This window comes from Lineus longissimus, chromosome 3 (genome assembly GCF_910592395.1).
Source record: "Lineus longissimus chromosome 3, tnLinLong1.2, whole genome shotgun sequence".
In the NCBI taxonomy this organism is placed as follows: domain Eukaryota; kingdom Metazoa; phylum Nemertea; class Pilidiophora; order Heteronemertea; family Lineidae; genus Lineus; species Lineus longissimus.
The window spans coordinates 26723582-26742142 of record NC_088310.1 but is presented as its reverse complement, the minus strand read 5'-3'; the positions used below and the strand labels follow the sequence as shown (position 1 = coordinate 26742142).

Genomic DNA, 18561 nt, shown 5'->3' with positions numbered 1-18561 from the left:
ACTCGAGGGTGGAGCTAAAATACAGTCCAAACCCGAGCCGACAGGCGAGGGTTTGGACGAAATTTTAGCTCCACCCGAGAGTGTCTTGGTAACTCAACCAAGGTCCGAAGCCGAGGGTTCAATTTCTATTCTAAAATACCTCAAACTTAAAAAGATAGGCCACGAAATAACTTGAATATGTGCGAATTTGGCAAATTCCATCCATCGCCTGCCCGGAGCGCCGGTAGCGCCGTTGTTTACATTATGTTACGGCAGCCCGTATAGGAAGTCCGGATCGGCTCGCTCAAGTGACGCTAAAATCCGCGCAAATGGGCTATTTGGAGCGTTTTTCTCAGCAAATATGTGTAGTGCTCATTAAAAAACTTAGGGTGGTTGATGCTTCCTTGGCTGATTTGTGTTTGAAGCAGTGTTTTGAGAGCCTCAAACTTCTGAAGTGAGCTGTGTGCATGGTTCCACATTTTAGTGCAACCCGAGGGAACTTTGGTAGAGCATCTTGGTTGCGTGTCCAAAACACTCCACTCTCAGAACGAGGCTTATGCATTTCCATTTAAAAGTTGACTTTACGGTACCAAGGTATTTTAGAATTTATATCAATGAATTCATCAGTAAGTTGGCATGATATTGATCTCCAAACCTCGCCTAGTTTCTTCACTCCTAGTCCTAGTGACACTAAGAAGAGTACTCTAATGTGATGGAATCTGCTCCCAGTACTGCAGGGGTCTAAAGAAAACAACCTGCTGATGTCATCAATATTGCAAAGCTTGTCTGGCCAGATGATGCTACACTAAATTGTTATTGATTGCTTGGCAGGCTTCCATGGGAAAGAGGCAGAAATGACACAAGCCGATAATCAGTTCACATGGCAGGTAACTGATCATGAGTAGTCAGTAGCTGGACATTGGTTTTCGATAGATTGGCAAGATTTATTTGATAGGACATCCGAGGTTATCCTATAGTTGCCAGAAGCCTCAAGGGTAATCACTCAGTCAGCCTTGTTAGCAGGAAATTATTGTTTGTTCAATTGGATGCTTCCTGATCATTCTTTCAATATTGGATTCCTTGTCCTTGAGAATGATATCTTTAACCCTTAATGTGCCACGATCCCAGCTTCAGAGTTCAGTTCAGAGTGCGGGGAAATGGAGCAAACCATATAGAATAGATCAGCTCAGTGAAGATCGGCCTGTGGTTTTCAGAACCGGATTGGCAATTACATTATTAATCACCTCACCAAAATGGAACACAATCTATTCTACTCCAAGTTTTGTTATCTAAAAAAATTTGCTGAATTTACAAGCTGATATACAAGAAAAAAGTAAACTATTTACTAAAATTGTTATTCAATTAGTATCTTGGATGGGAATGCGCAACTAAGCCATGAGAATGGTGAGGAAATTTACAAAAAAAAGTAAGAAAGAAAGATCTACTCATAGAATGAATAATTGAATGTTTTGGATTCGGTATTTTACGGATGGTTGATTAAATTTTACACCTTATTTTGGACTAAGAGTGAAATTGAATGCTAAATAATGTTCTACTATATCAACTTTTTACCCTTGGGGTTGCGTCTGAATGAGTGGTTACCATGGTAACTGGTATGTGTTGGTAAACCATGGGGAACTCTTCCATTTCACTCATCGTTTTGCTATCAGTTCTTATGTGGGTTGTCAGAGGAGGGTAACTCATTATGGTATGATAATACCTTAAAGTCGAGGCACTTATTGAAAGAATAAATGGGTGGCACTGGGCTGAGAAATCCTCTCTTACCGTACTTCATAAAAAGTACTTTCTGTTACAGTGAGTGACATATCTTTTGTATTGAACATGCACATAACAGTACATTTTCAGGCTTTGAAACTGATATATACCTATTTGGTTTCAAAGTTTTCTGGTTGTCTTTCATCTTGTAGCCTTGCATGGTTTTGTTTTTTGAATCGAGAGTATATGGAGCGAAAATAGAGAATATCGATAATCTTGTTGTGCTCTTGGTCTCTGTGATTTTAAACATATTATGGTTTTCAGCAGCTGCTTTCTTCCGTTACAATCATTGATATCATGTAACCAAGGGGTTTTCTGGTGGTGATATTCATACCATTGTGAACTGACAACACTTCTATTTTAACCAGACATTTATTGTCTTTCATTTCATTATTGTTTTTTATTTTGAACACCAGTGACCAGCTGCGTACGTACATCAGTTTAAAATTGAATTTTGTGTATTTCAACGAACCACATTGATACCCCTTTGACTTGATGCTGGTAGGCCAAACTTTTTATGACTCATTTTGACAACTACGCGATTCCACTATGCAAATCAACGATCTTTCCCTATTGATCATGAAGTAGGCCCTACTCGTTGCAGTTATGCAGATCAATGGTTGAAGAATGCACTTTTCTTGGCAGCTGATTTTTTTTTCTTTTTTAGTTCATGCATTTTAAACTAAAAGTGATGTGAGTGATTTTCAATATTCATGATATTAGGTTTGGTGTCCATGTAGATATTTGTGACATGATCGATTATATTGTCAAATATGTCTTTATCACGCAACACAATACAATAATCACATTTCCTTTGCAGGAATGGAGACATGGCAACCCTGATTATTTTAACTCGGTTAGTAAATATCTGTTCAAACAGCAACTGTTGAAATAGTGAGGTCATGACAGGGGTTTAGATACTGAGGTTTTGCACGATAGTTGTCATTGTATTCCATTATGATTGTCAACAGGCAGAAGAAGCCTACCAAAAATATAGATCAATCAGACGTTTTTGGGCTGGTCAAGTATAACCTTCTCATCTTGATCTTGTCCCAGTTGACCATGCTAAAGTCAAACTTGACGTACCTTTGGTTTTTAGAAATGAATATGAATGATAACACTTAATAACACACTAGTTGGCCTTAAGTTATTGAATCCCTGCCCTGGCAAAACCTTTTCATTTCCATCATAACAGAATATTCACACCCACACACATCTGAGGTGCCTGTACTCTCCTCACTGACCTTGATAAGTAATTCTTTGGCAAGTTTCAGGAGAGTTTTGATATTTGCCAACTGTAGATAGTTGCACATTCCATTAACTCATAAGATTATGTACAAACTGTGTTTTTGATTTTAGCATTCAAAAACTTTACAAAGCAATATTTTCTGGTTGCAAGACTTGAGCCCTTTCCTATCATAAAGTAAGTATTAGGCCTATATCTGGAGGAGAAAAGAAAACTGAATAGTTCTGCTATTTGGTTTGCAAAGTGAGGCAGAAAACCCCCTGAGCCAACACCAACAAGCGCACTTAATTTGTGCTATTACAAGTCTTTGGGCCTTAAAAATATATGATTAACAAGTATTGCTTGTACTTTTTGCTATCCTAACTGAAGGCCATATTTACTCTTGCTATAACAATGCACTCGTTATTTTTGTTTTCCTTGCTAAATCCTTTCAAAAATACCTTTCCATTTGCCCTACAAGAGGGGTGGGTGTAAAAGGCCGGAAAATGGGGAATCAAATTATCTAATCTGACCATGGTGGTAAGGCAACCAGTTCAGACTTTATATATAAGGCAGTGTTTCAGGGCACAGCTGGCCATCTTGGCAACAAAATGGACAACACCATAATTAAAAAGCCTGGTCCAGCCATCTGTTGTGAGTTGAGATCAATGACAAAAATGTCAGCCTATGAGGTGCAATTTATCTTGGGAGTCTTAGTCGTTATGTATAAAGTGTCTTTTATAGTATCTATGAAATGAAATATGATCCTGGCACTGCTAAATAGCACGACTGTGCATGCATCTCAAACACTGTTTTTTTCAGTTATCATCAGTGCTTCCATACCCAGCATATTTTAAGACAGACTCCCTTTAATTGGACCAGTTAAACTCCATAGTTAGATTAAGCCTAATTGATTCCATGTCAAGAGTTGTAAGTAAAAATCCATAGTTTGGATTTCGCTTATCAAATGTGTTCAGTTCTCTTCAACAAGAACAGTCAGTTGGTTTGTATTTCTGCTATTGATTTCTTCATTGTGATGTAGGGACCCTTTAAGCATGTTGTTAAAGCCAAGTATTCAAAATACTCTTATCATTGGTGAAAGTATAAAAATATCCACTGCAGAAAAACAGCAATTTAGTCACCAAAACATCTGTTTTTATCTGCTGCGCTTGCTGTTGTATTGTGTACAGTATTACCAGCCTTCAAGATACCGCAAACACAGCAAATTCCTCAAACACTGCGAATATTCATGCACGCATTACGTGTTAAAATGGCTTATCCATGTTTTTAAGTCAGGAGGCTAAATTTATGGCCATTAACGATTCTGTAGTCTCTCTAAATCTTTCATTCCATTCATCACGTCTCGTGTAATGCGAACTTTCCAATCGCTAATATGGCATTATTGGCCAGGATCAAGACAGTTGGTTTCAAGCTGCCTATATATCCTGCGGCTGCCAATATGTCTGACGCGACTAATACTTCCCTGCTGCTTCCACCGCTCGTAAATCTAAATTTATTTCAGGGGAACGATGTTATCAAACTCGGCTTGTCGACGCATTTCTTTCTCGTGGCTTAGAAAGGAAATTGGCTTGGCTTTGATATGATCCTGCTCCAATGTGATTCCTAATGCTATTGATCCCAGCCAATATTAGTCCGCAATGTAATTGTCAATCCGTCTGCAGGCTTATGGGACTTCCTGTACTTCTCAGCCAACTTGCATAACAATGCGCAAACAATCTTGACGGAATAAATGAGGAATCTGTCATTCGGCATTTTGGAGGAGAAATCGATTCGAGTGTGATGTTTTCCACTCGTGAGATATATTGGCTTCTTACTTGAATTGACAGGCTCTTCTGTCACCTACTTCGAAAACATCGACCTGAGAGCTACATGATCTCCATTCCCCATGGCAAAGATGCACACCTACTCGCGAGGGGTTGGCTCTCTCGATGATGTGCCATGCAGTAACTTCAAAAACTCTGGGGTATTTGATATGATATGAGAGATTGGAATCTGATTATTGATTACATAGAACACAAGCACGTGTCTATCTAAATGCAAAGTTCTTGCTATTGCGCTCAGCAAATTTGACCAAGAAAATGATATCCTTTTAACAATAGAAAACACTAAAGAATTTTCAAATCAATCATAGTAAATAAATGTAGTGCTCCTCTGTATAAGTAGGAGCGAATGCAATATAGGAGGTGATTACAATGATTGAGTGGTACTTCCAAGTAATCCTCAAATAATTTACTGTATGTCAGGTGTAATGGCGTAACTTTTTACCTGAAGATATGTGTTCTTGCCAATTTGACGACACTCTTTTGTAAATGTTAATTGAATGCATTTGTATTGAGAATTTGTCTCTGTTGGAATTTTCTTCCATTTCTGGATTTTCCTGTAGGGTGATCTCAAAGTTCCAAGCTTAGACCGAGTGAAGAAGGTCGAAGGTCGAAGATCGATGTCAACCCTCTCTTGACTGCTGATGCTGAGTTTACTTCAGTTATGTTTGAGGACATCCGAAGTTCTCATTCTCATCGCACTTGTCTATTTTACTTCATTCCCGATGCAGACTCCTATTGACAAGTTTTAATCTTGATGTCATAATCTCCTTAGCGGACCACTTTGAGTTGGCTGCCAATGAAATATGGTATTATCGTATCAGTCTAGTACCAATTCCAGAACTTGTTCGTGATGAGATTCACGTTCAAGTACAGTGCCTGGAAATTGATTTTTTGTGCCCAGGAAATGGTTGATTTGATGGTGTTGGTCTTGGGTGATTTGGAACATTTTGCATGTGTGCAGAGTCATGATTCGTGTTGATTAAGCTAAGGTTCTGCGAAGTTGTGTCAACAGAATGGCATGTTTGTTGGATTGGTTTTGGCTGTCCGGGCCATTTGGATCTGCCACTGTCTGATATCTGGTCTTTGCATTAACACTTTCAATTCATGGAAGGAAGCAAATCGTGACCTGTCACAGCAAAACCAGTCTGAGCTTGGCAGGTTGAGACCGACTGGTTGTTTATTTTACTGCTGCCTGCTTTGTAAAAACTGAGGACATCAATTTCTTCCATTATTTCCTGGTGTCATTTAGGAGATGCGTCTTGATTTTCTGTGAGGGTCATAATTATGAAACCATTAAAAAGTTGATTGAAATCAAACTCTCACAGCTTATGTACCGAGGTACTCACAACAGTAGTTAATAAGAGTTGGCATTATTTAAAGAAGGTGGAGAAAGTCCACCTGATGTTGGAAATAAATATTTATTTTTATGATGAGTGGAGTGTCAACTGTGATAACCTTTTGTAAAGAAAGTGCTGTGTAAGATATCTCAGAAACTCAGTTATAGTGCCAGAGGACACCATGAGCCTTGGTTTGGTAGATTATTATAGGTCTCCCTTCCTACCGGTACTAAATCATAACAACCCTCTATCATGAAGTATTCCAAAGCCAACCTTTTTAAAATGCATTTTAAATCTGCATCAATTTCAAGTTTTTCTCTCCACTGATTGATTTAATTACTCTGGAAAGTGAGAAAGCTTACAAGAACTTACAGAACTTATATATTCACTGGTCTGTAATGGAAGCGTTGCACTACACAACTTAATGTAAAATTATGTGTCTAAAATATTCAAATAAATAGGTGTGTGACAACAAAGATCTCGCTTTCGTTTGACATTGTCGGATGATGTCAGAAGACAACAGTTGGACACATGGCTGTTAGAATGAGCCATCGACCGAGGCCTAGCCTTGAATGGAAAGTGGTATAACGCAGGGATAGGCACCAGCAGGGGTCAATCATTCAGGCTATCCATTTAAGAGTCAGTATTAGGCCTTTGGCATACATACCCTGGGGGGTTTTAAAACGTGTCACTGAAATTTCGTGGTGAATTTTAGCTAACTTTTCATATTGGAACCATGGATTCTAAGGCAGACACTGCAAAGAATGCTTCACTTGCTGATGGAAATGTCAAGGTAGGTGCTGATACCTCCAAATTTCTGAAGTGACTGGGTTGGTGATTGGGTTTAGTGCAAGATACGGGATCGTCTAGACCGAGTCTTGTCTAAGATTGGAACACGCCTTTTTGTGTCATTGTGTGTAAAGCCTACATTGGACATGTCTGAAAAGTAATCCAGGCAAAAGTCTAAATGGATCTTCAATCATGAGACAAAGCGCTAAAGAGTGTCAAAGAGTTGCCCTCTTGAATACCTCGGAGTTCCAGGGAATCGACCTGATTTCATTATTCAAAACTGGGGCGATCCGACATCGATCACTTCCTTGTAGGTCCATTCTTGAAGAATGCGAACCAAATCTCATACCTATTTTGGTCGTGTCATAAAAGGATTTTCCCTAAATTGAAAGAATATGTTATGATCGGATGCTAACTTTGACTTAGCTGTTAACTTAGCTATGATCAGTGACAGCTGTCAAGCTACAGCCGAAATTAGCAGGTTGTTGTTTTGCTTAGTTGTGATCTGAGTTACTTATAAACATTGTCGCCAATTTCCCCAGGGGAGGATTTGAGTAACCCGTATTTGGCTGGACAAGAGTAGATACAGCTTTCTGATGAACTAATAGCATGTCATGTAGCTGCAGGCAGATTTGTCAATTCGTATTTGTACAGAGAAGTCATGAACAGTCTTCGACCCTGCTTGTACTCTTAAGAGTATCTTCCGAAACTGTCAACCTGTGACCAAGATTGTACCCTCCCTAACTCCCCACGAGAGGTCTGCTCCAGTTTGTTGGACAACATAGCCCTACTGTTGTACTATGTGAACTACGTAGATTTGGGTACTCATTTGATAACTTCTGATGGTTGATTGGCTATTTCATTATTGCTGACGGCCTTCCCAATTTCAGTTGTCCCATCGGCCTTGACTCCATTAATCAAAATGATCAGTTTATACCAAGTTTATCTAATTATTGGTTTGATTTCTCTTGCCCCGGGTCTGGCGAGATTGTACAGTCACATTTAAATATTCATGTCAATAGATATGATCTGACGGTGTGTTGTTACTTGTATTGGTGCCAAGTCAATATAGTATTCTTTGTCATAGTCGATTTGCCTATCCAAGTCTCTGGAGTGGAACTGGAAGACTTATTTCTGAGGTGCGACATTGACATTGTGGTTAAAAAATGTGATCGTCTGTTTGTTTGAACTTGCTGGAGTTGTGCTTGTGCGTGGATAACTGATTTTAAAATATGAGCTTCTTCAGGGGTGTGACATTGTGCTCGTGCACTTTATTTAGCACATACGTAGGCCTAGATACTGTGTCTGTGCTACTATAAAGTCGGTTGAGACACCTGTCTTTTATATGTAGGCCTATCCCATGTAAAAAAGGCCTTTTGTACTGGCCTCCATCAACTGGCTCAATTTGATACAGTATCTTCTATAGAATTTGCTGAGAAACTTTAGGAATGAGATTTATATGAAAACATTCTCAACATCTACAAGCATGCTTCAGTGTGTAGTATTGATCAGACAAAATGCCTGATTGAATCATAAAATATAGGTCATTAAAAAAGTGTTCATAGCAGAACATCAGGGTTTGAATAGACTATTCATATTGCCTATCAGACATGTCTGACGAATTATTATTAATGAATTAACATGCATGTAATACAGAAGAACCTCTCTATTAAGGACACCCATGGGACTGACAAGTGCTGTCCTTAATAGAGAGGTGTCCTGATTAGAGAGGTCAAATTGAATGGAAATAATCAATTTGGGACCAAAACAAGTGTCCTTACTGGAGACGTTGTCCTTATTAGGGAGGTGTCCGCTAAGGGAGGTTCCACTGTAATTCTAATAAAACTGCTTTTTACACCTGATCAGTGTTTGTGACTGAGTTTCTCGCACGTTTTGTCGCAAGTGTTTGGGATCTAGAATCGAAACGTGTCGAGTGCTATGAATCAGGTTGTGAACCCAACTTTATGCCATGTGGTTGTTCAGTTGTTTCACTTTACATAAAATGCAGAATGAAAATTGGAAGGTTTTATAGTTACTCTTGTTCAAAACGTCACACGTAATAGCATGATATGATATGATATGAAATTAACTTTTATATAGCGCCTTTCCCACTGCATACAATGTTCAAAAGCGCTCATCACACTCCAAAATGTTCTTGGAATAGGACAGTTTTCAAGTATGCATGCACGAGCAGTGTGAACAACTAACAAAATAACCAGGTGCTTCTGGTTATTTTGTTAGTTAGTCCTCTACAAATATTCTTGCCTTATGACAATCGATATGTAAACTATTCTGTGTTTCAAAAAGTCCCTACAAATATGAAAGGACCAAGCAAATATTTAGGGAATTTGGTGAAGTGAACAGATTGTCACGTTGAACACATTGAACTTCGTTCATATATTCAACAGTAGTATTAAGATGTGAGCATGGATTCAAATTACCTATTTAGAGTAGGACAGCTGCAGACTTCAGGCCATAAAATTGATTTCATTTTACAGTGATGACCATTAAGCATTGTCCGAATATTTTATTGGACCACTTGTTCTAACATGTTCAATCAATGTTTAGGTGAATGAATGCAGCCAGAGAGTGGACAGAACATTTCAGTTTGATTCTAAAACCTAGTCTGTAGTCATTAAAAATTGTGAGTGATCCGATAACCAAAAACTCAACGGTTTATGACCATACATGCATCCAAATACATCCCAGATTCACCTCTTATGCTGAGCTGATAAGTTGGAACTTACCATTTGATATTCATGCCACAAACCCACACTCGTGTTCAAATTGTTTGGAATCAATAACTTCTACAATGTCGTTCTCAGGGATCATATTGTGCGATCACTTCAATGATTGTTGGCATTGCCTGGAGGAGTTTTCTCATTGTTGCTGTGATGCTTCTGCCCACCTGTTCTGCTGGTGGAAAATGATCAATCATGCTGCCATTTCGTTTTAGTCAGCAGTGGCAATGTTGGTTAGGAGAAGAAAAAGTTGCCTGACTTGGATTTGGAGATAAGAACATTGGATTGTCATCATTTGTTTTGACCACATCGTAGGAGAGAATCGGCTAACCAAGAGAATCTATCTTTCAAGTTTAGTCTGATTCGGCCCAGTCTTGGCAGACACAAGAAGTTTGCATCTGATGAAAGTAATTTGAAATAGGACATGTTCTGGGGTGGGGGTCGCTCCTGTGTTGTAAGGCTTAGGGCAATCTCCAGAACAACTTGAAACATTTCATGCTGTCGAGTGTTTCAGATGTACCATATCCTCAACACTATCCACCAAATCTTTGTCCTGCCCTCAGTATAAGTCATTAAGAGAGAAAGCGCTGCATCTTCCTGCCATTCCTCTGCAGTAAATCTATGAGATAAAAGAATATCAGATGACGTTCCTTTGTTATTGAACAAACACAATGGTTAACTTTAAACAATGGAATACAATAACACCAATATCCACGGATGATACATTTTTGTACTCTTATGAAATAACACGTGCCGTGTGAAAAGACATATTTTGTTCTCGATACTGTGATATTCTTTTGTAAATTCAACATGTGCATCTCAATGGCACTCCAGTCTGCTACCGTAAAAGTGATATTTATACGAGCTGTTGACTTTCGATAAAAGTGTTTAAAACTTGATACTGGGAACACTTGGCCATTGTCACGTTGCGCTCATCGATATTTTATTGTCAACATTTGAATTGATGAAAGCTGATGTCAACAAATCATAGAATGGCATGAGGTGGCAAAGTTTAAATTAAACGATTTGCTCAAGTGCATTCCAAACAATTTAATGAAGTAGTTAGAATGTGTGATTTTCGTAGTACTTATTATGAAATAAATTTCAAATCATGCAAAATGATTTCATTCAGGAGAACTCTTTGATGCTTGAAAATGCCTAACGACATTGCCCCCCAGTGTACTGCCACTTCATCTTTAATCACACATTGCTCATTATCTCAAATGAAATTAGTGCACTGAATTAGGACACTAATGAATAAACGAGGAACAAATGATGACATACTTAGGCCTATAATTTGCAATTTTCTTCTTATTTACAGCTATTAATTGCCTGTGATTACCTATATTTTCATGATGATCGTAGTAAACGAATCTATCCTCTGCGGATATTAGCATAACTTGTGATGGGTGCCATGCAAATGAGTAATTTTTGCACCCTGCGATTTTGAATGCTGCTGTGTGTACCAAACGAAACAATATCTCGTCCGGGTATTAACTGGTAACCGGTTGCTGTGATCACTGATTCTTGTAGCACGTACCTGTAGCAAACTGCGTTCCGAGCTTCAATTTCCCTCTTGCGGATCAAGCATCTCTGGGTGGGCTTTGATTCAGGTCTTCGGGTTACTTCATTTATTCCAACCTGTTTGTTTATCAAGTTGAACAAGTATATTCGAGGTAAACCAATATGAAATTGGTTTCTGCTTTGCAGATCATCGCTTTGAGCATTGTTTCAGGCATGTTTCCTCTTCATTCTTCTCCAGAAACTTCTATATTTTCCAACAAATACAATTGGAATTGAAACCTGTTGGTGATAACCAGCTTGTACTTGTTCTGAAGTGAAAAGCAGCTGCTTTGGAGAACCGTGTACAGCAAGATCAGAAACAATGTGTCAGAGAAGAATGGATGTTTATGCTTGTCTGGGGACGTCTGCTTTCAGGTTGACCATCGGACTGCTGTCAGGCAACATCTCCTTTCTTGTGATTTCAGAAAAGACATCTACGTTGCAAGTATGCAAAACTGATTTTCTTTTGACCTTGGAATTAACCGAGGCTTACCACCAGATATCTGCTCTGGAATGTTGGCGATAAAAGACATACTTTGTCATCGGGCTTCATTGGAACCATTATGTGTCTGAGACTTGAAGGCATTTGATACCTGTGTCCTAGCTGTCGTCACCTTTCTTCAAATTTCAATACCAATTTGGGGAAGTTTGATTCCCAAGGTTACATGTGCCTCACAAGCAATGGCAAGATGGAATATCACTTTTTGTACAGATTCCAATGTAAATCAAAATCGGAATCTATTTGGATTGCGAACGTCTGCCCGTGATTGTGGTCGACCATTATTGAATTGCATCCAACTGCCTGGAGTAAGGCTTAGCCATTTGGATTGCTTTGACAGTAAATTGAAATATCATGTCAGCCGATTACACCAATTCGTTCTGCCAATATTGAATTTCTCACAGTTGAAGAGGCGGGAATCATCTCCTTAACCCTCCACTACAAGAATTATTACATGAAAAGTCCATCAGTTTATGGTATAGGAAGATAAAATTCTGGCTGAAATGTTTGCCAGCATCTCCTCATGGCGGCAGAACATTGCTTGTATATCAAGTCCAAAGATGCATGGCAAGTCCAGTCAACATTCACATCCTCCGACGATTCCTCCTACTATTGTCTTGTGTTGTTCATGGTTCATATTCTGAATTGTATGAGAATTTAACAAGATAAGAAGTAGCTGTGGATATTGGCCTTGTTTCGGCTGCCACACTTGCTCTTTTATGATGAAGCCAATAGAACATGAACATTCCAATCTGTAATGTGAACTAACACCAAATAGGATTTTAATTGGGAATTCACTTGAAATGTGAATCATATGACTATTATTTTGGATATCACTCAATGGTTGTGACCTATATTTATCTTCTGACCATTGAAGTGACCCGTAATTGCTGGTCTTTAGTATTATTTTAAAATTGGCTCTGGTTGATATTTCATATACTGCACCAGGCAGGTAAGGGTTGAACATATTCGGGTGGTGCTTATCATACGATTCGTTCCTCTGTACAGTGCCATTAGGCCAAGAGGACTTTGAATGGTGTGAACTTTGAATAACAACGGTGATTGGCAGACGTTAGAACAACATTTTCAGATTTTTTTATCCGGTTACACATACTCATGAATAAGAACACCACATTTCATTTGTCTTGATTGTGCAACAAACGTGATAATAGTTGAAAAGTCGTTTAATTCGATCATGTGTCAAGCTAATGAAATCCCACCTGTTGATTTCTCCCAGCATTACTAAATCAAACTAATGAAGTTTTATCTCTTATTTCCGCATGGTCTCCGTAGGGAAGCATACTAACACACTTGGAGCAGTGTCTGTGAGGTACCATGGGACTGGTTTGGAAATAAAGCAGTCGGATACTGGGGCCTTCGAGTCTGAATCAGACAGTTAATGATACAGCTATGATGGATGGTTAGGGACTATTGACACATCAGTAATCCACTGGCAAAAGAATAAAACTGTTGCATTTTAATCATAAGGCATGTCAGGAAGTTCGTAAAGCATAATCTGTAGCAAGCGAGGACTGATATTTCACTGGGTTTATGTTTGACTTCATGATAATGTCGTGTTAAGGTGCATGAATATCTTTTCTGCAGAGATATATTGCAACCACAAAAAAAAGCAAAAAAAGTTTTCATGAAAAAATAAAGATTCAGTTTTATACTTCTCAGTGTATCAGCTATGAATCTATGAATGGATACCGTAAATGTACATAACAGGCTATTTGACGTTTTTACACGGTGCGGGTTCAAGCCGGATCGAGACTAGTTCAGGTACCAGCCGGTTCATTTTCCCTCGTGTAAAAGCGAACCTACCGTCCTGAACCCTCCTGGTCCGAGGCGGGTTCCGATCGCCGGTCTCGGGTCGGTGCAGGCCGGTGTAGGCCGGTGGAGGAGGGTTTATTTATGCGTGTAAAAGCGAACCGGCTCCGAGCCGGTTTGCACACGGTACTCGCGTGACGTCATTCGCGGGAATAGCTGCCATGTTCCTGGCATGAAATTTTCCGCGGAAAGAAACTGCTGTGAAATCTTCAATTTATCGAGAGCAAGAGCTTTCTTTCCATACAAATGCTGTGTACCAAAGCAAAAACTCTGCATCTCACCGGCGCCATCGTGAACCATTTTGTATTATTTGTTGAAGGTTGTGATATTTTCGTAGCTCCACCGCCAGCAGGATTGATCAGCACCACCAATTGACGATGTTAGTGACGAACCGGCCTGGAGCCGGATCGAGGCCAGATCGTCGAACCGTCCCCGTGTAAAAGCGAAATGAACCGTCCTGAACCGAACACGCCTCATGACGGTTCAGGAGGGTTGTCTTGAACCAGCACCGTGTAAAAAGGCCTATTAACTCTGGTGCCTTTAATTTGCCTATACTTTATGTCAGCCCCATGTATATTGCATTGTCAGCTGTTTGGCAGGAAGGGAAATGTCTAGACATATACATCATATCTATATACCGAGAAAATATGCATAAGTACTTTTTTATGCTTTTTTATCGAGTGCCACCTGCTGTTAATAAAAGCCACTGAATTATGAGTCATTGTCTGTAGTTTATAAAGATATCAATTCAGGTGACGTCTGCAGACTTTTAAAAGTGAATATTCTGCATTCAGCCCGATTCTTGACTATCCACCAACCCAAGAATTTGTGCTGTCGTTAAACGATAAAAATGAGTTTGTTGAAGTCCAGAGTTTCCCCAGCTGCAGATAACATACACCAAAAGTTAATGTCTTGATGCTGATCATGCATCAAGTCGTGAAAATGAGTTGAAGATTTCATCCACAATGATGGTACCATGTAGTTGGATCAGCCTCGTAACTGGCAGACTTCATAATGAGTAAGGCGTTCCAAACCCCGCCCATCAGTACCTTGATGGCAACCAGCAACCGTTTTATAGCTCACTCCTAGGAAGATGGCTTCTTTAAATGACTTTTCCTCTTGAGATGTAGAATATGTCACAGTAATGTGCCTTCATTAAATGTCAAAGACCAATACCGAGAAAGTGCTGCGATTCTTTTCATCAGCTCTTGAGAACGTTGCTGATCGCATTCTGTTTGTGCGTCAAACATAAAAACACTTAATTAACAGCAACTACCAAGGGAAACCAGCAAAGGCGCAGAACTCCAGATCACTTAACCAAAGATACCTGAACCCTTGTCTTGATCGTAGAAGCAATTATCTAGGAATACAGCTGGGGATCTTGGCACTTAAATTGATACGGGATCGGTGATGTGAAAGCGATGAGGTCTAAAAACAAACGTGGTCACGTTGTTGAGGCAATGTATTAGAAGGTGAACCCTAGAGAATCAGTCAATTAGGGTTCGGAGTCACTTGGTTTATTTCATTGGGCAAAGGTATTGCTGTTGTGGGAGTTGTTTGGCTAAAGGAATGAGGGTTTGTGTCAAGCATACAAATGGATCATACCCGTCATTGGTCCTGTGTGTTTGAGGTACACATCTATCCTGTCTCTCACTGCTGAAGAATCACAAAGAATGAAGTCGGTGACGGGGAGACACATTTGAAAATGGCTGGAGTGCTGTAGAATCATAAAGAATGACAAGCACTGACAGGCCACGAATTTGAAAACAGCTATGGGGAGCTGTGTCTCACTCCCATTATATGAACCTTCTGTTATGTCTTTCCCCGGCCAAATGGCCTTGATGACATTTGGTGTCACTTCTCTATTTCATTTTATTAACCACATTGTACCCTTTCTCATTCCAGGATACATTTGATGACCCACACAAGCCGCCACCATCCAATGTTGTTCACATGCGAGGCTTAGCAAACAATGTATTGGAACAAGATATTTTAGACACAGTAAAAGACTTTGGCAAAGTCAGGTAAGACATTCCTCTACATTTCCGTTGTTCCAGCATTCTCTAAAAAACAGTATAAGCCGCACTTACACCACCTGAAAATGGACCACCAATCTTGGTTCGGGAACCAATGCCGCACCATCGAAAATCCACCAAGCGCTTACACCAGCGCTGCATCTAGTTATAAAATCCGGCTACAGATGGCGCGCAAACAATAAGCAGAAAGCGCCATTTCGAAAACGCCACCTGGAGCCGAACCATCTAACTAGCTAATTGCCGATCCATTTGCGCTTACACCACGACAAAGCCGAGCTTTCAACAAGCCGGGCGAATTTGGACCATCAAGCTTGGTGGGACAAATTCGCTCGGCAATTTGTATCGGCAATGGATTGCCGAACCAATTTGTGGTGGTGTACGTGCAATTGGTCCACCAATATTTCGTGGTGTAAGCGCAGCTATTATCTTCTTTTCACATTTTGATATTTTTCATGTAAACATGTAAGTCACTGTTTTACTTACACATGTTGCCAATTTCGTTTGCTGTACTTGCCGGTGTAGGTGATGTGGATGCCAATAAAGACTAGCTGAATGGTCTGGGAATATCTCTAAGTCGTCAGAAAGAAGGTTTAATGAGTTGGAGACTTTGAAGTGGAGGAGTGAAACATGGTACTTATTACGGTTTGTCTCAGTGACACTAGGGTAGTCCACTGCATCAGGAGTGTAGTAAAGTACTAGTAGTTACTGATACGAATACTTGATATCGTGCTAGTGAGGGGTTTGCAGCTGATGGAGCTGGGGAGTTGGGACCATATCTCCAACATTCAGAGCTTTTATGAGATTAACTCAAAAGAGAACATTAAAACTGTTGGAAGTTATGACATTATCCAGTCATATAACTAATTGCCCTATTAACTTGGTATCCAAGAAAAGGATAAAACTAACGTTTTATAATGGATGAATATATTTCCTCTTTAATATAAAAATATGAAACTAAAACAGTATACAATATCAAACTATGTAAATTTAATAAAACAGTTAACGATATTGAATTGAATAACTATAGAATGGATAAGGCAACTTGTGATAAGGCAAGATAAAACAGAGGCAAAATAGCATAAGGCGAAAAATGAAAAGGCGAAAAAAGACAAAGGCAAGATAGAATAAGGCGGATTGGGAAGAGGCAAAATAGAAAAAGGCAAAGTAGGAAGAAGGCGAAATGGGAAGAAGGCGAAATAATACAAAGGCGGGGCAGGTAAAGGCGAGATAGGATGAAGGCGAATTAGGACAAAGGTAAATTAGGACAAGGTGAAATAGGAGAAGGCAGATTAAGACAATGGCAAACTGAGACGAAGGCAAGAATGGATAAGGCAACTTGTGATAAGGCAAGATAAAACAGAGGCAAAAAAGCATAAGGCGAAAAATGAAAAGGCGAAAAAAGACAAAGGCGAGATAGAATAAGGCCGATTGGGAAGAGGCAAAATTGGAAAAGGCGAAATAGGAGAAGGCAAAATGTATATTTTTTAAAGGCAAAATGGGAAAAGGCGAAAAAAGACAAGGCGAAATGGGCATGAACCAATAGAGCACCTAGTGACCTGGTCGTTGTTATTTCTGTCTTAATCTTCAGATATCTGATGTGATACCCCAGGGGAAAAACAGGGAATATCAGCATGGATTTGCACATTCTGTGCTTGTTAATACTAAAGCAGTATCAGTTGAGCATGCACAGACATATTCTATTCTCTGTGGACTTATATGCTTTGTGGTTCATTTTGCCTTTGGGTGAAGACAGCAGTCTTTTTGCTCGGCTGGCATTGTACATCACACTCTCACTGCTCTCTGACTTTCATGTCTGTAGATTCAGAGTTGGTGAGGGCCACGTTTTGTTGAATGAAATAACTATAAGAGCCGCTATATGGTATCGTTTGATGTGTTAATGGTGAGGTATTTGCCATGACTACAATCGGATTTCTGTGAGATATATCTCTCTTGCTGAAAACACCTGCCACTTGAAGTAGATCGACTTGGCTCTTCTGAATATTCACACTGAGTTTCAAGGGGTTTGGGATGAACTCAATGTGGGTCCCTTATAGCACACTACAGAGATTTGCACCCATAAAGGTTTTGCAAAATTTGCAAAGCGTCTGTTAAATCTCTTGGCAACGAGGCTCTCACAAGTTTAACTGGTACTTTGGGATGGCAAAGCAAGTTTTTATTTGCTCTAAAACTTTCATGTACACTTTCATAAAACTGTTTTGTTTGGCATTGTTTCCTATCAGTTCTTTACACGTTGATGCTCAACATGTTATGTGCAATTTTATTCAGTAGGTTTGCTCAGATCCTATAGATATAATCTGGGCATTGTCTCCCCACTAAAATAGCCCGGGTGCATCATCAGATCTAGGCCTACGCCATTATTGAACAGAGCACATTCCTTTCACCTCATTGTCATATTTCACAGCTTTTCAGATGCCTATTGTTGGCAGATCTTCAAATAATATTTGCTCAGATGACAATAGTGAAGTGCAGCATGATTATTCAAGTTGCAACCTAATAGGAATGAAAATTACCATATTTGCCTTTATAGTAATACATGACATATTCTCAAATAGTACTTGGAGGATTTTCTGTTTGAGAATTTAACATAACCTTGACCTATTGTCCCTTCAGGAGTTATATCTGTTAGCTACGGGCGCGCATGGCATGTTAGTTTATTAAAAAAAACAATACTGGCAGAATTTTAATCGAAAATTAAGAATCAAATGAGTTATGTCTGTCTCCCGAAACAACCTGCCAAGTTTATGTGAAGCAAGAGTTGGCCCTTGTTCATCAATCATGATGTTGAGTAATCTCCTGGGGTGTCAATTATGGTAGGATGAGCACCTTAAGGAGAAGTTGTCATGCTAGCAAGGAATCCATCTGTCTCGTATCATTACCAGTATCTTTGATTACCAATTGTGCCTCATCCTATCTTGCACCGA

At 39.5% G+C, this 18561-nt stretch overlaps 1 protein-coding gene across 9 annotated transcripts in view; it reads left to right on the top strand.

Annotated features, from left to right (window-relative positions):
• The window catches only part of LOC135484450 (heterogeneous nuclear ribonucleoprotein L-like), a 73556-nt gene that overhangs the window by 1694 nt on the left and 53301 nt on the right, over window positions 1-18561 (top strand). For 5 of the 9 annotated variants that reach the window (XM_064765929.1, XM_064765928.1, XM_064765927.1 and 2 more), the window contains exons 2-3: window positions 2576-2611; window positions 15489-15607. In XM_064765929.1, the coding sequence (XP_064621999.1) occupies window positions 2576-2611; window positions 15489-15607 (155 nt within the window). Of the gene's footprint in view, window positions 1-2575; window positions 2612-6827; window positions 6955-7998; window positions 8090-15488; window positions 15608-18561 lie in introns of those variants that run through there. The other 4 variants (XM_064765925.1, XM_064765931.1, XM_064765926.1 and 1 more) reach the window with 3 other exon arrangements.